Source organism: Cynocephalus volans, chromosome 10 (assembly GCF_027409185.1).
Source record: "Cynocephalus volans isolate mCynVol1 chromosome 10, mCynVol1.pri, whole genome shotgun sequence".
Taxonomy (NCBI): Eukaryota; Metazoa; Chordata; class Mammalia; order Dermoptera; family Cynocephalidae; genus Cynocephalus; species Cynocephalus volans.
Genome location: NC_084469.1, coordinates 94,557,456 through 94,575,629, shown reverse-complemented (window position 1 = coordinate 94,575,629; position 18,174 = coordinate 94,557,456). Strand labels below are relative to the sequence as shown.

The following is an 18,174-nucleotide window of genomic DNA, read 5'->3' as shown; positions in this document are numbered from 1 at the left end:
GGGACCCTAGAGAACAGAGGGGGCCCCCCAAAATCAGGAAAGGGAGCTCTGGGACAATGTCTCTGCACCTGTGACTCCACTTTGGCCATGAGGCCAGGTCTCTGAGCCACCCCCAACAGCCCCTGGAGGTGGAAAGAGAGGCAGACAGGCTGGCTTGGGGTTCCCTGTGCTTCCATCCTGGGAAGCCCGAAGGATGCAGAAACAGGACTGCAGAGGAGAGCAGGGACAGCCCATGTTCCAGGACAGGCCCGGAGGAGGGGGGCTGGGCCTGGGGCCGAGGGACTAACCAACCAGAAATGATGGCAGTGGTGGGGGATGCTCCAGGACCCGCCCACCCTGCTCCTGCCCCAACTGGAACTTGGGCCATTTGTCATTCTCTGCCCAAAGCGGTTTAATTAAAACCAGGCCATCAGACTTCTGGGGCTCCTCCCTGTGGCCCTATCAGACACCCCAAGGGCTGGTTTTGGGGGGATTATCTCAGCCAGGGGTTGCAGGAGGGCCGGGGAGCCGTGTGGCCCTGAGCATTTTTAATGAAGACTGGAAACTAGGGCTGCTTTCTGGGGAGACGCTGTTTGGACCATCTGAAGCCCTGTCTCCCCCAGTGATGGAGGGAACAGAAGTCCTCTCTGCCCTTACCCTCAGGTGACAGGCTTAAAAGAAAAAAAAAAAAATCATCATCATTGTTAATCATTGCTGTGCTGGGTTTGTTGTTTTGTTTTTCTTCAATAAATTATTTTCTAGTCACTCACCTGGGCGTGTGTGTTGGCCAACTGGGGACGGGTGCAGGAGGGGGAGGAAAGGGGCTCACCCACCACAAAGATGGGAAGGGAGGAAGAGGTTGGAGGGAAGAGGGACTCTGTCCTCCAGCTCACCCTGCAGCTTGAACCTTTCTGCTGTGAAGCTGCCCTCTTCTCTGGCCCCCGGCACTCTCTGAGCTCCTGGCCCCACACCGTTCCACTTTCACAGAAAATAGTTAAGAAAGAGAGAAAAGCTTGGCATCTTTGAGTCAACCAAGACCCAAGGTGCAGACCTTGTTGGGACCTGCTTCTGAGACATCACTGCCCGTAGCTTCCTGGAGTCTAAATTGAAAGGAGGTTTGTTTACTGGAGGGGAAGAAACCCAGGCAGCCTGGTGGAGGGAGAGACTAGGTGGTGCCGGAGTTGGAGCCTGGAACCTTCCCTGGGAGGGGCCAGCAGGCAGGCGGCGGGACAGGGGGCCCAGGCTGTGATGCAGAGTCTGCTCATACCCTTCTCCCTTTTGAGAGCACTGAAGCTTCACCCACACTGTGCACCCCAGGGTGAAGGTGAGATGCAAGCAAGCTTTTCCTGCAAATCTCGCACCAGGTCATGAGAGGGCAGCGTTTTGACTCTGAAAACCAGGAAGGAATGCTCTGTGTGGCGTTGCAAAAAGACGTGCAAGAGAAGAGCAAGTGTAGAGAAGCCCTGGGGTCAGACGGACCCTGGTTTATTAGGAAAAGGAAAGGATGTGGAGCTCTGGTCTTTGGAGGAAGGTAACGATTGGTCCTGGACAGGTGCTGGCAGCCACTTCCCGGGCAACGGCTGCCTCTCTGCAGGCCAGGGCTCCACCTCCACGGGCTGCTGGTTCAGGGATGGGTCTGCTGTACGTGGCAGCACGGTCTCCACCAGGGACGTGTGAGGCTTGCTGGGAAGTGGTACGGTCCCCTCCTTGGAGGGGTGGGGCTGCTTCTCCCAGGTGTATGGCCAGCTCTTCCAGAACAGTGCCGAGGCCCTCCAGCATGACAGCTTTTCCTCCGAGGACTGCGGCTGCTCAGAAGACCAGGGCCGGTTCCCAAGAGTTATGGATGGCTCTCGGAAGACGATGCTTGGCTTTCTGTGGACGATGGTGGAATCTCCTGGAGAGAAGGGGACCTCTCCTTGGTGGACAGCAGCCTCTCAGGAGAAGGTGGCCTCTGTTCAGACGAGGGTGGCCTCTCCAGTGTCACGGGTGACTCCTCCTGGAAAGACTCATATAGACTACTCAAGCTGGTGGGCAACTTATTGGTGACCGCGGTTTGGTTTCCTAAATAAGGAGTGGATGGCCCGCACACAGACATGACGGAGGCCCCCGTGGCGGGGGGCTGCGCCTCCTCAGAGGACCCCTTGGCCCGGTGCTGGCGCCTCTTCTTCCCCCCCAACGACAGGCTCCTGGGGAGCCAGAGTGAGGCCTTCCGGCTGGAGGGGAGCTCTCCGTCAGATGGGACTGGGGCATCAGACACCGCATCGTCATCATTGGTCTCTGGGGACTTTCGCAGGATGGTGCCCTGAGTGATGAGGTGCGCGTAGCCCTCGTGGTGGGAGAAGGCGTAGCTGGAGCGCCGGCGGCGTGACTCCCGGTGGAAGTGAGGCACAGGCTCCGCCGCCATTTCCTCACCCGGGGCCTCCTCTTCCTCCTGTGTTGCAAAGGGAGAGAGCAGTCACCAGGCTCCCACACGCTCACGGGTCTCGGGCCGCCTGCCCCTCTGCGGGGGTCACCCAGAGCTCTTGGCCCCCACTGATGGGCCAGGCGCTTTCCTACCCAAGTTGAGCCAACTAGTGTCCTCTCTGGAACTCTCTCTGGGACCAGCCAATCAGAGTCCTTCCCTGGGACCTAACTCTGGACCAGCCAGTGGGTGCCTTGGGCACCTCCTCCTGGTGGCGAAGCCAGGAGAGGTGAGCCTGCACGTCATGTGTCCAGCCTGTGTGGTGGAAGGTGGTAGGTCCGTGGTCATGTCCTGGTCCACCCTTCCAGCCAATTCTGGGGCCCACCCCAGCTGCAACCGTCCTTCCATGTTCTGGTTATGTGAGCTAGGAAGCCGCCTTTTTTATTTTGGTAAAATATCCTTAACATAGAATTCACCATATGAACCATGTTTAGTGCACAGCTCGGTGGCATTAAGCACATTCACGTGGCTGTGCAGCCGTCACCACCATCATCTCCAGAACTTTCTCACCTTCCCAAACTGAAACTCTGTCCCCATGAAACACTCACCCCCCATCCCCTCCCCAGCCCCTGGCACCCCCCATTCTACTTTCTGTCTCTGTGGATCTGACGACTCTAGGGACCCCCTGTGAGTGGATCACACAGTGTTTGTCCCTGTGTGACTGGCTTATGTCACTGAGCACAGTGTCCTCGAGGTCCATCCACAGTGTAGCGAGTGTCAGGATGTCCTTCCTTTTCGTGGCTGAGTCACGTTCCAGTGTGGACGGACCACGGCGTGCTGACCCGTCCGTCCGTGGGTGCACATTTGGGGTGTTTCTAAGTTCCCCCTTTCGCCTAAGCCGTTTCAAGGTTGTTTCCATCACCGCAACCCCGAGCCCTAGTTAATTTGTGGTGGAAATCTGACGGTGTCAGCATTTGAACCCCGGGTGCTGCTGCTCTGTCCCAGGAAGTGTGGGTCCCCCTTGGGGAATAGGCCTCCATGGGGCACCCTGGGCATGTGCCTGGGTCGGCACACCCACCCTCTTCCCTGGCCCAGTGTCCCACAGAGCGGAGAGGGGCCAAGACACCGAGTCCCTGCTCCCAGCACATGCTCCGGCTGATGGGGTCCCGGGAATGTTTGGGGGGAACCCCTGTCCCAGCCCTGCCTCACCTTGGGGCGTGGCTTCTTGAGGGCCCGGTGGACGATGCGGACGGCCAGCGTGGGCAAGGTGTTCAGAGACACGTTCAACAGGACCACCAGCAGGATGGAGGGGTGGGACAGTACGTTGCGGTCAGCATCTGGGGACAGGGTGAGGGTCACGGCAGAACCTTCCTGGTGCCCTCTCCGCCCCCCCGAGGACATCCCCAGACTGTGCGGTATCTCTGTGCCAATTCCAAAGAAGAGCCCCTTCCTCAGGACGCTGTGTTGGATGACTGTTCTGATTGGCCTGACACCCACACAGCAGCCCTCAGGGCCACACCAGGGGGACCCACAGCATGACCCCTGTCCCCAGGGCCTGCCCGCTTGGGGGCTCACACAGAAACGGGAAGTTCTGGGGGGAGATTTTGTAGAACAAGTAACTCTGGGAGGCAAAACTCATGACGAAATAGGCACAGCAACTGAAGAGGATGGTCACCCCACACAGGACAGTCCAGTACTTGATGACCAGGATGACCTGGACAGAGAGGGAGGGGCCAGCAGTCAGGAGGAGGCCGGGCCAGGACGCTGAGCCCTCCGGGGTCCAGGAAGGCCACCTGGATGGCCCGCCTCCAAGGCACCTTGGGGTTGGGGACTGGGCAGAAGGCCCTGCCTACCTCCATGGTGACGGACAGCAGCCCCGACAGGCCCACGACCACCGCAAAGGACTGGTAGTCGCTGAAGGTGGAAGGCCCCGCCGTGTCGTAGCTGACCCACAGTGGCACGAAGAAGTTGACCAAGGAGGTGACCGTGCCGTGGGCAATGGCTTGGAGGAAGACCCAGTAGTTGAAGAGCTCGTCTTTCTGCCCAGCCATGTACAGCTCTGGCATCTCCAGACTCTGTGTGGCGCTCACGTCCTGAGGACAGGGAACGGCAGGCTTTTGGCATGGGGGGGCGGGGACCCCAGCAGGGCCCTGGACCCGTGGGGACGGTGCACATGGTGCACGCGATGCCCACTTGCTGCGTGTGGCCATCTGAGTTTAAGTGAATTAAAATAAAAGGGAATAAAGAGAGTTCTGGGGGGCTGGCTTTTAAGCTCAGTTTGTTAGAGCACAGCTTTATAACACCAAGGTCAGGGGTTCGGATCCCCATGCTGGCCAGCCACACACACACACACAAAAACAAGAGTTCTGGAGATTGGTTGCTGGATGTTACAAATGCACTTGGCACTACTAATCTGTGTGCTTGAGAATGGTTGAGATGGTGAATTTTATGTTACTTGTGTGTTGCCACAATTAAAAAGAAAATTTTTGTGTGGCTGGCCAGTCCAGGGATCCAAATTTTTTTTTAAACATGAAATGAAATGTAAAACCTGGTTCCTCAGTCACACCAGCCACACTCCAAGTGCCCATCCTTGGCCACATGTGGCTGGTGGCTTCTCTACTGGACAACATAGGTATGGGACATTTCCATCATCTGGAATGTTCTACGGGACACCGCTGCTTTGGATCACTTAGCCAGGGCCCCTCAGGCCTGGGAGTAAGACAAACACAGCAGAATCATCTCTCCTGGTCTGTTCTCATTGCACAGATGAGCAGACAGAGAAGCCAGGACAGGGGGTATGGGGGACTCCCGCAGAGGGGACGAGCTGGGTAATGGGACTCCTGCTACTGACCCCAGGATCAGATCGAGCTCTGGTGGGAGCAGTTAAAGGGTCGTGGGTGGGGTGAGAGGTGCTGAACCGTAACCCCCCGAACCCCACCCCGGGGCCTAATTGTCTCCCAGCTCCGCCTGCCCCGGGCCCCCAGGGTGGAGAGGGTGAGCAGAGACAGGAGGGTCAACTGGGGAGCAGGCACCAGGCCCCGCTGCCCACCTGCTCGAAGAGCCCGATGTAGAGAACCGGGAGGGTGGAGTACAGCAGGTTGAAGAGCGCCAGGAACCAGCCTTCGTACAGGGGCTGCATCAGGCCAGGGCCCGGCGGGGCAAGAGAGAGGAAGGGGGACCGAGTCAGGTGCCCGGTGGCCAGCGACACCCTTCAGCCAACGAGCCAAGCTGGCCGGCGGGAAAGGATTCCAGGTGAGCTGGCAAGTCACGTTATAATCAAGGCTGGGCTAAGACCAGGGCTGGGTTAAGCGAAGCTTTAGAAAGGCCAGAGATAAAAGGCAAACAGCAAAAAACAGGGTATGATTCTTTGAAAACAGCACCTCTGAGTTTTTGTTTGAATCGAATGCTAGAGAGGATGTGTTTCTAGCTCATTCTAGATTTAGATCGTTTTAGATATCGGGTATCACCAGTGGTTGCACCGCAGGGAGAGACCCGTCGACAACTAGCCCAACTCCCCCTCCCAAGGCACAAATCCAGTCCAGCTAAAAATAGATGCATCTCGGGCCGGCCCGTGGCTCACTCGGGAGAGCTGGTGCTGACAACACCAAGTCAAGGGTTCGGATCCCATATAGGGATGGCCGGTTTGCTCACTCGGGAGAGCGTGGTGCTGACAACACCAAGGCCACGGGTTGAGATCCCCTTACCGGTCATCTTTTTAAAAAATAAATAAATAAAATAAAATAAAACAAAAATATATGCATCTCAATTCCATAAGCGCTTTATGTGAATTCTAGGATTGAGCAACTAAGTAAAGATGGTGCAGAGCTAACAAGAATCAAGCTCTCACTCTCGGAGGAAGGAGTTACAGGTGAGTAAACAGGAAAAGCTGAGCGGAGCCTGGTACTGTGGAGCTAGACTCAGGCGTCAGTGTGAACTCACGGTTTTTAATACACAGATAGGCAGACATAGAGATACAAATATAGACGGGTAGATACAGAGATTTGGACAGACATAAAGATGGATAGAGAGGTGGACATAGATGATACATGTACAGACAGACGACAAATGGCAAAGACAGATTAGACACAGGACATGGAGGGACAGCTATAGAGACAGGTGACAGGTAGGCAGGTACGCGGCAGATCGGTGCAAACAGATGCGCGTCCACACGTGGGCGAACGTGTGTCGAGCCCTGTCTACTGAAAAGGTGTGTCCCAGTAGCACTGAGCACACGAGCTCTCGGGCCTAACCGGAACCTCCTGTGGGTGCCAGAAAGCAAGGATGTGCCCAGAGAACAGCTGGCACATGCCACAAGGACAAATCTAGGACCACTGGAACAACAGAAATATAGAACAAAATAAATATCCGTGAGCTTGGGGCTGGCTGGTGGCTCGCTGGGGAGAACATGGTGCTGACAACACCAAGGTCAAGGGTTTGGATCCCCAGACCAGCCATTCCTCTGCTAAAAAGAAAAAAAGATCCATGAGCTTGTACTGCTGTAAATAAATAATGGAATAAATAGGTGGGGGAGAAGAAAACGTTCTTCCTGCAGAAGCATTCCAATTAATAAATGTATAAAGACTAAAAGCTTCCCTCCCCCTGCCCCCAATTCGGGAACAAGATGAAGATGTCCCCTTTCACCACTTGCTCTTCAACACTGTACTGAAAGTCCTCGCTGGAGCAATTAGGCAAGAAAAAGAAATAAGAGGCGCCCATATTGGAAAGGAAGAAGCAAAACCATCTCTATTTGCAGATGACGTGACCCTGTGTGCAGAAAATCCCAAAGGGTCCACAGGAAAGCTCCTACAGACAACAAACAAATTCAGAAAAGCTGCGAGGTACAAGATCAACACGCAAAAAATCAGCTGTGTTTCTGCACATCCGCAATAAACCACCCAAAAGGGGAATTAAGAAAACCGTTCCAGGGCCGGCCACTTAGCTGAGCTGGGCAGAGCACAGCCTGTAAACACCCAGCTGAAGGGTTCACTTCCTGGTACTGGCCAGACACCATCTAAAAGAATAAAATACCTAGGAATAAGTAAAACAAACAAGCGATATGCACTTACTAAAGGTGCTTCTGTACAGCTCCCTCTCGAATGCCTGGGTGTTGGTAGCAGGGGCCTCACTCCCTCTCAAAGGCATCTATTTCCAGACAATTTCCCCACACGCAGGAAAAATCACTGCTCTATGCACGTCTAGTCTTAGTCATGGTACCACTGGGAGTCTTGAAGTCAGGACCCAGCCCCCACAATCTGATCTTCTCTGGGGTTCAAGCTCTCGTTCCCTCCAACGGTCCCCCAGAGGAGGTACAGTTGCAGCACCTGTCTGTGCTTCAAAGCTCTGATCTGCCAACGCAGCGACCTCGGGCGAGCCCTGCCCAGGGAGGACCCCAGAGCTGCGAGTCTGCCGACTGCTGCGCCCGACAGCCATGGGAGGGACACGGCACCCCACCCCCACACCATGCTCCCTGCAGCGGGGCAGCCGCGGGTGGGCTGGCGTACCTGGGCACTGAAACCACTGTAGAAAGCAAACCAGATCTGGGCCAGCATGCTGGCCAGCGTCTTGTAGATGAAGTAGCGCAGGAACTTGCAGACCCGCATGTAGGACCAGCGGCCGTGCACCAGCAGCAGCCGCTGCAGGAAGCAGAACTGTGCCAGCGTGTAGTCGCTGTTCTGCGCTGCCTGCGTGCCCTCCTGCCCCGTCAGCCCCACGCCGATGTCTGCAGCTGTAGGACACACACAGCCGGTTGGCCGGTCCCCAGCCGCCTGCCGCCCACCGCCCCAGGCCTCCCCCAGCCCGCTGCCTGCCACCCACTCTTGATCATGTTGACGTCGTTGGCACCGTCCCCGACGGCTAGGGTCACCACTTGCTGGTATTTCCTGACCAGCGCCACAACCAAGGCCTTCTGCTTGGGTGTCACCCGGCAGCAGATGACAGCCTGGCACCTGGAGGCCAGGTCTACAAAGGCCCGCTCCCGCCGCACCTCAGGGCTCTCGTGGGTCTTGGAGGTCTTGGGCTGCGTCGGGCCCAACTGGGCCCCGAAGTTCCTCCACATCAGGGAAATGCGTCTGGCCTGAAGGAAGTCCCTCCTGCTGTGACCGGGCTCCTGTCGGGACTCCTCCACGTTCACGTTGTGGACCAGGGCCCGCGGCTCGTTGCGCAAGGTCAGCAGCAGCTGGTCCTGGCCGGCAGGGAGGTGGGCTCTGTCACTCTGCCTGTCCCCTCCATCTGCGCCCCCCAGCCGGCCTCCTGTCTCACCCCCAGGCCAGCCTTGACCGTGTCTCTCCCTTGCTCGGTCCCCCCTGAGTCTCATCTCTTGGGGTTTTCATTCGAGGCCCTCCAGCCTCGGCTTTCCCAACAGCCTCCCTCCCCCCTGGAGGCCCTCCAGCCCCAGCTCCAGCCCACCGCTCCTCCCAGGACCCTCCTCTGTACCAGGGGCCCTGCCATTCACCCTGAGCTGGCACTGACCAGGAAGTCCCCGTTAATGACCATGGCCAACTTGGTGTGCGGCATGAACTTCAGGCAGCCCTTTCTGGTCAGCAGGTCGTTCTTGCCCTCCCAGTAGGCCTCCAGGATCCGGCTGCAGGCACCCGGCGGGGGTCAGCCAGGCACCCCGCGTCCTCGCCCACCACCACATCCCCGTGCCCACGTCTTACACTATCTCCTTCTCCTCCAGAATGAGCATGTTCTCCGACAGCAGCTCGCAGGCAAAGCCGATGTTCACCGCCGTCTCTGCAAACAGCCGGGCTCAGCGCCTCTGCAGCCCGCCAGGTGGGCACGACCTGCCTGGGGGCCAAGCCCACCCTGCCACACAGACCCAGACCCAGACCCAACCAATCACAGCAGCATGCCCCACCCCCTACCCATGGCGATTGGTCCAGAGAAGGGCATGTAACCCAAGCCAGCCAATGAGAGCCAGCCCTGAGACTTTGGTTGCAGTTCTGAACAAAAAAGCTTCCCCTTGGCTGGCTGGAGCTGGTCTTGCAGGAGGGATGTGAGTTTGAGCCCAGGATCGCTAGACATGTCATGCATAGGGCCCACGATACTTCTAGAAACCCACAAAAATGTCTTAATCTCTTTTTAAATCAGAATGGGAAAAAAAGTGAATATGATTCAGCCTGTATATTTGTTTTCATATAGTCTGTAAATTGTCATTTTATGCCTGGCGGGGTCCCAGAGAATCCACACACAGGGCTGTGCTCCGTGGTGGAGCAGAGTTAGGACTCCAGGGTCACAGAAGCTGAGGTTCCAAGTCCAGCTTTGCCCTTAAATGGCTGGACAACCTCCAGCAGGTGCCCCAAGCTCTCTGAGCCCCGCTGCGCCCATCAGTCACACAGGAGTAATGACGGCCCCACCTCGTAGAGCCACTGCGAGGACGAAACTCCCACCGAGCTCTCAGCACAGCTCCTAGCCCACGGGAGGTGCCCTGAGCCTCGTGGCACTTTTAACCACTCTGTTTCTCCCTTTCCCGTGGACAACCAGGAGGGCAATGCTTAACCCAGACAAACGGGACAGGCGACGGTGGGACTTCAGGCAAGTTATACAAGCCCAGAGCCGCCCTGGGACCTACCCTGCTTGTCCCCCGTGAGCACCCACACTTTGATATTCCCCTTCTTGAGACACTTGATGGTGTCGGGGACCCCGTCCTGGAGTCTGTCCTCGATGGCTGTGACTCCCAGCAGCTGGTGGCAGATGGGCAGGGAAGGAGGACAGGGAAGAGACTGAGCCGGGACCCAGCTCCCTGGCAGGGGGCAGTTGGAAACTGGAGCCCACCCTCCGGCCCCCTGTGTCTGCCCACCTTAAGGTTCTGCTCCATCTCGTTGTACACCTGGTGCAGGGCCTGTGCCCGATTCTGCAGCAGGATGGAAGCCTCCTGGTGCCGCTGGCGCCACTCCTGGTACACGTCCTCGTCCACCTCCTTGTAGGCCAGGCACAGCGTCCGCAGCGTCTCCTGTGCAAAGGCCTGGGGGCCGCGCGGGCAGGGGCTGTCACCACCCCGCCTCCCCCACTGATGCTTTCCCCTGACCCCACAGCAGCCAGAGGGGGCTTGGAAAACCGAGGTGGGATGGTGGGCTGCCCTTGTTCTGTACCTGCTCTGCCTCAGTTTCCCCAGACATGCCCACCTCTGTTTTGTTTCCAGACCTTTGCATGGGCTGTTCCCCACCCCCCACCAGAAACACCCTCCCTAAGCTTTGCATGGCAAATTCTAACTATTCCTCAAGACCCTCCGTGCAGCTCACTCACCAGACCCTCCCCACTTGGCTTCCCCAGCCCCGGTCCCCTCCCTCTGGCCCCTTGGCTTGGGAATCTCTGTTCCTCTCTCTCTGCCTCATTATTCAAGGGCTGGGCCCGGGGCTGAGGCCTTTGGGAATGGGAGGGAACAGAAACGATCCTTCCAGGCTCTGTCTCAGGTGCCTCGGGCAGGCCCAGAGCACACTCACCCTAAGGGTGGCCCAGGAGCCAGGTGTTCTCCAGGGAAGGTGCCCATGGCTCCCCCGACCACCCTGCCCCAGGTCTCACTTTAGGTTGACAAGGGGCGGGCCCAAGAGGTTGGGCTTGGACATCAGAGAGGGTCTTCATGGGCACCCGGAGCATCAGACAGGCCTTGCTCTTACTTGGGCCACAGTTTATCCATCAGTTCCATCCCGCTGAGCTCCTGGGCTACAGATCACTATTCTTATGGTGCTTACCTGGTTCTGGGTCAGACACCAGATGCCTGGCCCCCCATACCCTGGCAGAGCAGGGCACTCTGGGGGGGCCCCCAAAGGGAGGGACACAGGACATTCTTCCCATATGCACCCCCTGCTGGCCCTTGTGCTAGGTGTCACTGGAGCCTTAGCAAAACCTCTGGGGAGCCTCCAGGCTGGACACAGACACCACTAGCCCTGTAGGGTCAGGGCTGGGCCAGAGCAAGAGATCCTGATGGTGGTGATGGCTCCATGCTAGGGGGAAGGGGAATGAAAGGTCCTCTGAAGGTGGGGACCCTGTGGCTGAGCCTTGGGGACCAAAAGATTCTGAATGACAAAGGCATGGGGAAGGCATTCCAAGCAGAGGGAATAGGCTGTGCAAAGGTCCCGCATATCACCTGAGCACGGGGGAAACTGCAAGTCAGAAACCGGGGTCTTGGGGAGCCCTTGGGGTGGGGGACAAGGAGAGACCCAGCTAGAGAGGCCAGCAGGAGAGAAAAACTGACAGCCCCAGATGCTGAGCTGAGGAGTTTGGGCTTCGCCCACAGAGAGGAAAGATTTGGAACAGGGAGGATTGAGTGTGTTCTGGAACCCAGGCCTGGCTGGGAGAGCAGGGCAGTGTCCAGGGCCAAAGCCCAACCACAGGATGTCCTTGTGTGAAATTAGAAAAAGACACCTCTTCTGGACAGGTACACTTTGGAGTTCAGCCTAATCCCAGCCCGTGTGTGTGTGAGCAAAGGAGGAGGCCGGCGGGGGGTGGGGGGGGGGCGGGTTGCTTTGTGCAGTGCACAACCTGCCCAACTGTACATGGCTGCTCCAGGTGCTTGCAGCCATTTCTTTGCACACTGTCCTTCCCCCTCCGTGTACACACACACACATGCACGCAGGCACGCATGCAGGCACGCATGCACACACGCGCACGTGCCTTCCCTCCTGCAGAGACTTACTGCCAAGGCCTCCTCCGTGGTAACCTCCACTCCATATTTCTTGTGCAAACGTTCCAAGATGACTGTGTCGGCACCCTTGGTGTAGAGGCAGACGAAGCCCTCCGGGTTTCGGACTATGGGAGGAGAGGCTCAGCTGCCCACACACACTCCCCTTCCGCCCACCCCCACCCACCCACCCCCGGGGTCCAGGGCACAGGCCACAGGCACTCACCCAGCACTGACATCCGCTTGCGCACGCTGTTGAAGTCCATCATGGCCAGGACCTGGTAGACCCGCTCCACCCCCAGCTCCATCAGTGTGATGGTGTCCTGGGTGCGTGACAGGAACACGTAGCCAAAGTTCCGGGCCGCTGTGACCAGTGCCTCCTCATCCGGGGAAGCCGCCTGATATAAGAGCTGGGCTGGTGGGGGAGGGGGCCGACGGGGGTGGTGGGGGGAGAGGGCAGGAGGGCAGGAGGGGGGAACGCGCATTCACCAAGAGCTTGCCACATGCGGGCCCTTTGGGGGTCCTGTCTCCATCTCCACCGTGGGGACTCACATGGGACAATGGTTTCTTGGGCCTGTACAACCGCTAAGCCCAGTGAGAGGAGCCCCAGAGGCTGGGCTACATAAGCCCCAAGGCCGGGAGACCATCTCAGGAGCCCCGGAGCGACGTCTGAGATGGAGAGGAGGAGGAGCGGGAGGGGGACCGGCCCCACGGCGCTTGCTACCTTTCTCTTCATGCGCCATCACCGTATGGCAGATGGCCAGCAGGCGCCAGAACTCGCGCACGACCCTGTCCCTGTTGTGCCGCACCACATGCAGGAGGTCCTCGTTGTGGAAGCGCAACTTGCCATCGGCGAGTTTGTTCCAAAGGTAGGGGTTCTCCTGGGGGTGGTGGGGGACAGGCCGGCTCCAGGTGGGTCCCTGGAAATCCCCCCACCACCACCTGGGGCAGCAGAGTGAGTGGGGCTCACCTGAGGTTGAATCCTGTCCCTGTCCTCCGGACCTGCGGAGAGACCTGGCTTCAGGCTTCAGCTCCTTGGATGGGACCAACTCGGGTCCCACAGCCCCTGCCCCCCAATCTCAGCCTTCTAGGGGGTCACCAGATGCAGCCAGCCAAGCCAGGCCTGCAGCTCTGGACCCAACACCCCAAGCAACCAAGGACTCTGGACCTCAGGTTCTCTTTCTGCACAAACGAAGAAAAGACACAGCCATGTTTCCCCAGGGTCCCAAAAGGGCAGGAGCAGGAGTCGGCCCCATGGAACACCTTCTGTGATCCTCTCATGGTATCTTTTTAAAACTGGGACTTGGTGGCCAGCTTTGAAAAGTCAAGTGATTTCATGTAAACACCTGGTCCATACCGCTTCCGGAAACTGCCATCAGAGGGCCTGGCTCAGGGTTGATGCCGAGTGGTGGCCACCTCCTTTGACCTGAGCACACCATCTCCTGCTAGCCACAGACCCCTGGTCCCTGTAACCCCCAGACTCTGGCTGAAGACAAGGTGGCATGTATTAGGGGGCACAGGCCCATTTTTTATGGCTGAACATTTACCGTTTCTCATAACAGGGACTGCTCACTACACTAAATAATTACCCAGTTAGGGCCGGCCCGTGGCTCACTCGGGAGAGTGCGGTGCTGATAACACCAAGGCCGTGGGTTCGGATCCCATATAGGGATGCCCGGTTAGCTCACTGGCTGAGCGTGGTGCTGACAACACCAAGCCAAGATCCCCTTACTGGTCATCTTTTGAAAAACAAAATAATAATAATTACCCAGTTAGGTCCCCTGAGATCCTGGTCTAAACCACATACCCTAGTTGTGAGTTAGAGCAGGGGCTGGCAAACCACACCCTGTCCCCCTCCAATTTTTATATGGCCCATGAGCTGAGAATTGTTTTTATGTTTTTAAATGGTTGGGGAAAGCCGCAAGAGGAATACTATTTTGTGACCCATAAAAATGCTACAAGCACCCGAGCAAGGGGGGCGGGGGCCGGGGACCTCAGCCATGTCCCCCCGACATCTGCAACCAGCCCCGTGACAACCACTGAGCCACCACCGGAAGCGTCCCGGGCTCCCAAGCTGGGGGGGTGACGACGGCTTCAGCTGCTCCCCTCTGACATCTGTGCCCAGCCCAGCAATGACCAAGCCCCCGCTGGAAGCCCCTGGTCTCCCCTGCAGGAATGGGGGGACCACCAGCCTCAGCCCCACCCCCTCCTTCCTCCTGCTCCCACCCTATTTCCTTCCCCTTTACCCTCCCCCCCACCCCAAATAGTACTATCAATAAATAAACTGGGGGAAAAAATCCCCCGCAAAAAGAAAATGCTACAAAATTCAAATTTCAGCTTCCACAAGTAATGGTTTGTGACAGTCAAAAGAACACCATTTCGTGACATGCGAAAACTCTCTGAGCTTCACATTTTAGCATCCGACGACAAAGAAAGGCTACTTGGGATGCCCGTTCGTGGTTGTATGGTCTGTAGCTGTCTCCACCGGACTACGGCCGAGCTGAGTCGCGACAGATCGTGTGGCCCGAGCAGCTGAAAATAGTGACCCCCTAGCCCTTGACGGGAAACCTCTGCCAGCCCCCAGACGAGACCGTGCAATGTGGCTACTTTCTATGGTTCAGATTTGGGGTGGGAATGCTGGGTGTGGGGACAACGGTGGCCCTGGCCATCAGGCACCAACCAGGCTCTGCCTTGGAGAGAGTGGTACCAGCCCCCCCACTCGGGGCTCAGGGCGTGGGCAGACCCCCCGGGAGGCCCCGGTGGGGCAGGGGAGCCTGGCGGGCGGCGGGGCGCGGGCCCACCGTAGACTCTGCCATTGATGCAGCACTTCCTGAAGCGCAGGACGTTCTGGGTGAGCGTGCCCGTCTTGTCAGAGAAGACATACTCCACCCGGCCCAGCTGGTCGCTGAGGCTGGTGCTGCGGGCCTCGGCGGGCACGTCCTGTGGCTCGTGGTACATCCGCAGGTCCCAGTTGATGAAGACGCTGTTCCCCAGGTGGATGAACTCGGCTCTGGGAACGCACACGTGCACTGGGGGTCATGCCGCCGGCGCCCCACCGCGGGCCTCGCTTTCCCCCATCTGAGCAATGGGCGTGCTCACATGATGAACATGGCGATGGGGAGCATCACGCTGAGCAGGAGGACAAAGCTGCAGAAGACGAGGAAGGATTCCACGGCCACGTCGCGCCCATGCTGGGCCGGGATGTAGTAATGCTTCTCTCTGAATTCCCTGACCTTGAAACTGAAGCCCAAGGTCAATGCCAAGGAGATGATCACCAGGGACAGGAACATCTGTATGGTGGATGGGAGGGCAGTGGACAGTGTGGGAGAACCTGGGGGCCCCGAGATACCCCAGCGACTCACCCATGTGGACATCTCGTGTAAAAGGACAGACACGGAGACGGAAGCCCTCCCACCCCTCCAGGTGCAGGGAGAGGGGACGGGCCGGGGGGTGCAAGGGGGAAGGGAATTTCCAAAATCCCTGGAAAATTCCAGGGATTTTGCCAGGCTTAAGTGGTTGATCTTTTATTGCAGTAACTTTTAAAAAGATAAAGTTGATTGGGCAAAAAATTAAGAATTGCTAAATTTCAGAGGAGAGATGAGAGTGTTATTATTTCCTGCCAGTCTGGAAAATGTCAGGATCAAAATTTTTTATAGAACATCTCTAAAAACTGTTTGATTCTTTGTTTGTTGCGGCTGGCCGGTACGGGGATCTGAACCCTTGACCCTGGTGTTACAAGGCTGTGCTCTGACCAGCAGAGCCAACTGCCACCTAAAGTTGTTTTAACAAAAGATTCTCTATCCCAAAGACCTGTTCATAGGATCAGGCTGCCCATTTTGCAGAGAAGGGAAACTGAGGCCCCCAAAATGATAATGGGGCTTCTGTCTACAGGGTAGGGCTCTTCCCCCGTCCCACCTCCATGCCCCCCAGGGCAGGAGCTCTTGTCAGCAGCTCACCAGGATCACCAGCCTGTTCATCAGAAGGTCCATCTTGGTTCTCTTCTGATGGATCTTCCCACAGTTCTTCATGATCTTTGTGTCAAAACCTGCAGGGTTTGCACCCATCCATCCATCCATCTGTTCACCCACCCACCCATCCTCTCACCCACCCACCCATCCTCTCACCCACCCACCCATCCACTCACCCACCCATCCATCCATCCACCCACCCATCCACCCACCCACCCATCCATCCACCCACCCATCCATCCACTCACCCACCCATCCATCCATCCATCCATCCACCCATCCATCCACCCATCCATCCACCCATCCACCCACCCACCCATCCACCCACCCACCCATCCACTCACCCACCCATCCATCCATCCACTCACCCACCCATCCATCCATCCATCCATCCACCCATCCATCCACCTACCCATCCACTCACCCACCCATCCACCCACCCACCCACCCATCCACCCATCCACCCAGCCATCCATCCATCCACCCACCCATCCGCCCACCCACCCATCCACCCACCCACCCATCCACCCACCCACCCATCCACCCATCCACCCATCCATCCACCCATCCACCCACCCATCCACCCACCCACCCATCCACCCACCCACCCATCCACCCATCCACCCATCCACCCATCCATCCACCCATCCACCCACCCATCCACCCACCCATCCATCCACCCACCCATCCATCCACCCACCCACCCATCCATCCATCCATCCATCCACCCATCCATCCACCCACCCATCCACCCACCCATCCATCCACCCATCCACCCATCCATCCATCCATCCATCCACCCATCCACCCATCCACCCATCCATCCATCCATCCACCCACCCACCCATCCATCCACCCATCCATCCACCCATCCATCCATCCATCCATCCATCCATCCACCCACCCACCCATCCATCCACCCATCCATCCACCCACCCATCCATCCACCCATCCATCCACCCATCCATCCATCCATTTACCCACTCACCCATGTGCCCACCTTTCCATCTACATGCAAACAATCCCATGTTTTCCAGCCAGAACAAGAGTGCTGGCTCAACAGGTCCATTCTTAACAATTTCAGTACCCAGGACCCAGAGGAGCCTGAGCCAGGACCAGTCACTCAGCAGATCCGTGGCAGCCAGGCCTGGCCTTGCAGCTTCTCACCTACCCCGACCCTGGCCTGGATGGCACATGCTCCAGGAACCTGGAAGCAGCCGTACCAGCATAGATGACCAGTCCGTAGCAGGTGTCCGTGTTGCGGATCTTGCAGCCACGGAGGAGGAGGTTGCCAATGTCCAGAGGGTATTTCTCATGATTCCATTCCAGGCACCCCACAAAGTGGTGCATCCGGCTGTTGGGCTTCTCACACAGCACTGTGCCTGCGGGTGACCAGGCAGTCAGTAGCCAACGACGTGGCTGAGCTCAGGCTCTCTTCCCTGGGATCCCAGCCACCCCTCTCCAATCAGTGCTGGGGGAACATCCCTGTCACCCTCCAGCTCCCCACTTCCACCACACAGCCTCTTCTGGGATGCTCCAAAGTGACCCCTCCTGGCCTCAGGGTCTTTGTGCACCTTGCCCCAGCTCACACCTCTCTGGCCCTCCAGCCACCCAGCCCCATCCCTCATGGTTCTGATTCTGGGACGTGGCTAGACAGATTCATGGCCTGGTATCACTGGTGTCTGTGAGCTCTGCGAGCACAATCCAGCACCTGGCATACAGGAGGTGCTCGATCAGTGTGGGAGGAGAAAAGGAGAGAAGGGGCGCCTCCTCGGGGGAGGCTCACCCAGCATCCTGTTCCTGCTGGGCACTGGGGCCCGTCCTCCATTACCCCCTTCCTGTTACCCTGAAGCAGAACGGCGTTGGCCTCACTTCTGTTTGAGAACATGGGCTTAGGGTGCAAAGTCTGGCTCAGGGCAGTATTCAGTGAGGGCCGAAATTACAATGGGGTGTGGGCTGAGACCCCAGAAGGGAGAGGGTCGACAGGTTTCCTGACTGGTCCTGGCCTGCCAGCCACATTCTGCCTTAGGGCCTGGGAGACTCAGTCCTGAAAGTAGGAACTGGAGATGTCCGGGGGTGTCGGGGGCAGAAGAAGTAAGGAGAGAGCCCAGGCCCCTCACCACGTCTCTGAACTTCAGTCTCATCCTCTGAAAAATGGGGCCATGCGCCATGGGAATGCTGGGGTGGCTGGACCAGCCACCATCCAG

The 18,174-nt window shown here is 57.8% G+C and overlaps 1 protein-coding gene across 1 annotated transcript in view; it reads right to left on the bottom strand.

Moving 5' to 3' along the window:
- Positions 1 to 1,816: 1,816 nt before the first annotated feature.
- The window catches only part of ATP8B3 (ATPase phospholipid transporting 8B3), a 26,659-nt gene continuing 10,301 nt past the window's right edge, over positions 1,817 to 18,174 (bottom strand). The window contains 19 exon segments of the mRNA XM_063109958.1: positions 1,817 to 2,410; positions 3,590 to 3,717; positions 3,956 to 4,094; positions 4,234 to 4,473; positions 5,430 to 5,513; positions 7,882 to 8,105; positions 8,195 to 8,561; positions 8,849 to 8,960; positions 9,037 to 9,112; positions 9,951 to 10,062; positions 10,209 to 10,343; positions 12,015 to 12,127; positions 12,226 to 12,414; positions 12,712 to 12,905; positions 13,161 to 13,167; positions 14,801 to 15,009; positions 15,099 to 15,289; positions 15,956 to 16,044; positions 17,191 to 17,349. Of these exon segments, the coding sequence (XP_062966028.1) occupies positions 1,817 to 2,410; positions 3,590 to 3,717; positions 3,956 to 4,094; positions 4,234 to 4,473; positions 5,430 to 5,513; positions 7,882 to 8,105; positions 8,195 to 8,561; positions 8,849 to 8,960; positions 9,037 to 9,112; positions 9,951 to 10,062; positions 10,209 to 10,343; positions 12,015 to 12,127; positions 12,226 to 12,414; positions 12,712 to 12,905; positions 13,161 to 13,167; positions 14,801 to 15,009; positions 15,099 to 15,289; positions 15,956 to 16,044; positions 17,191 to 17,349 (3,362 nt within the window).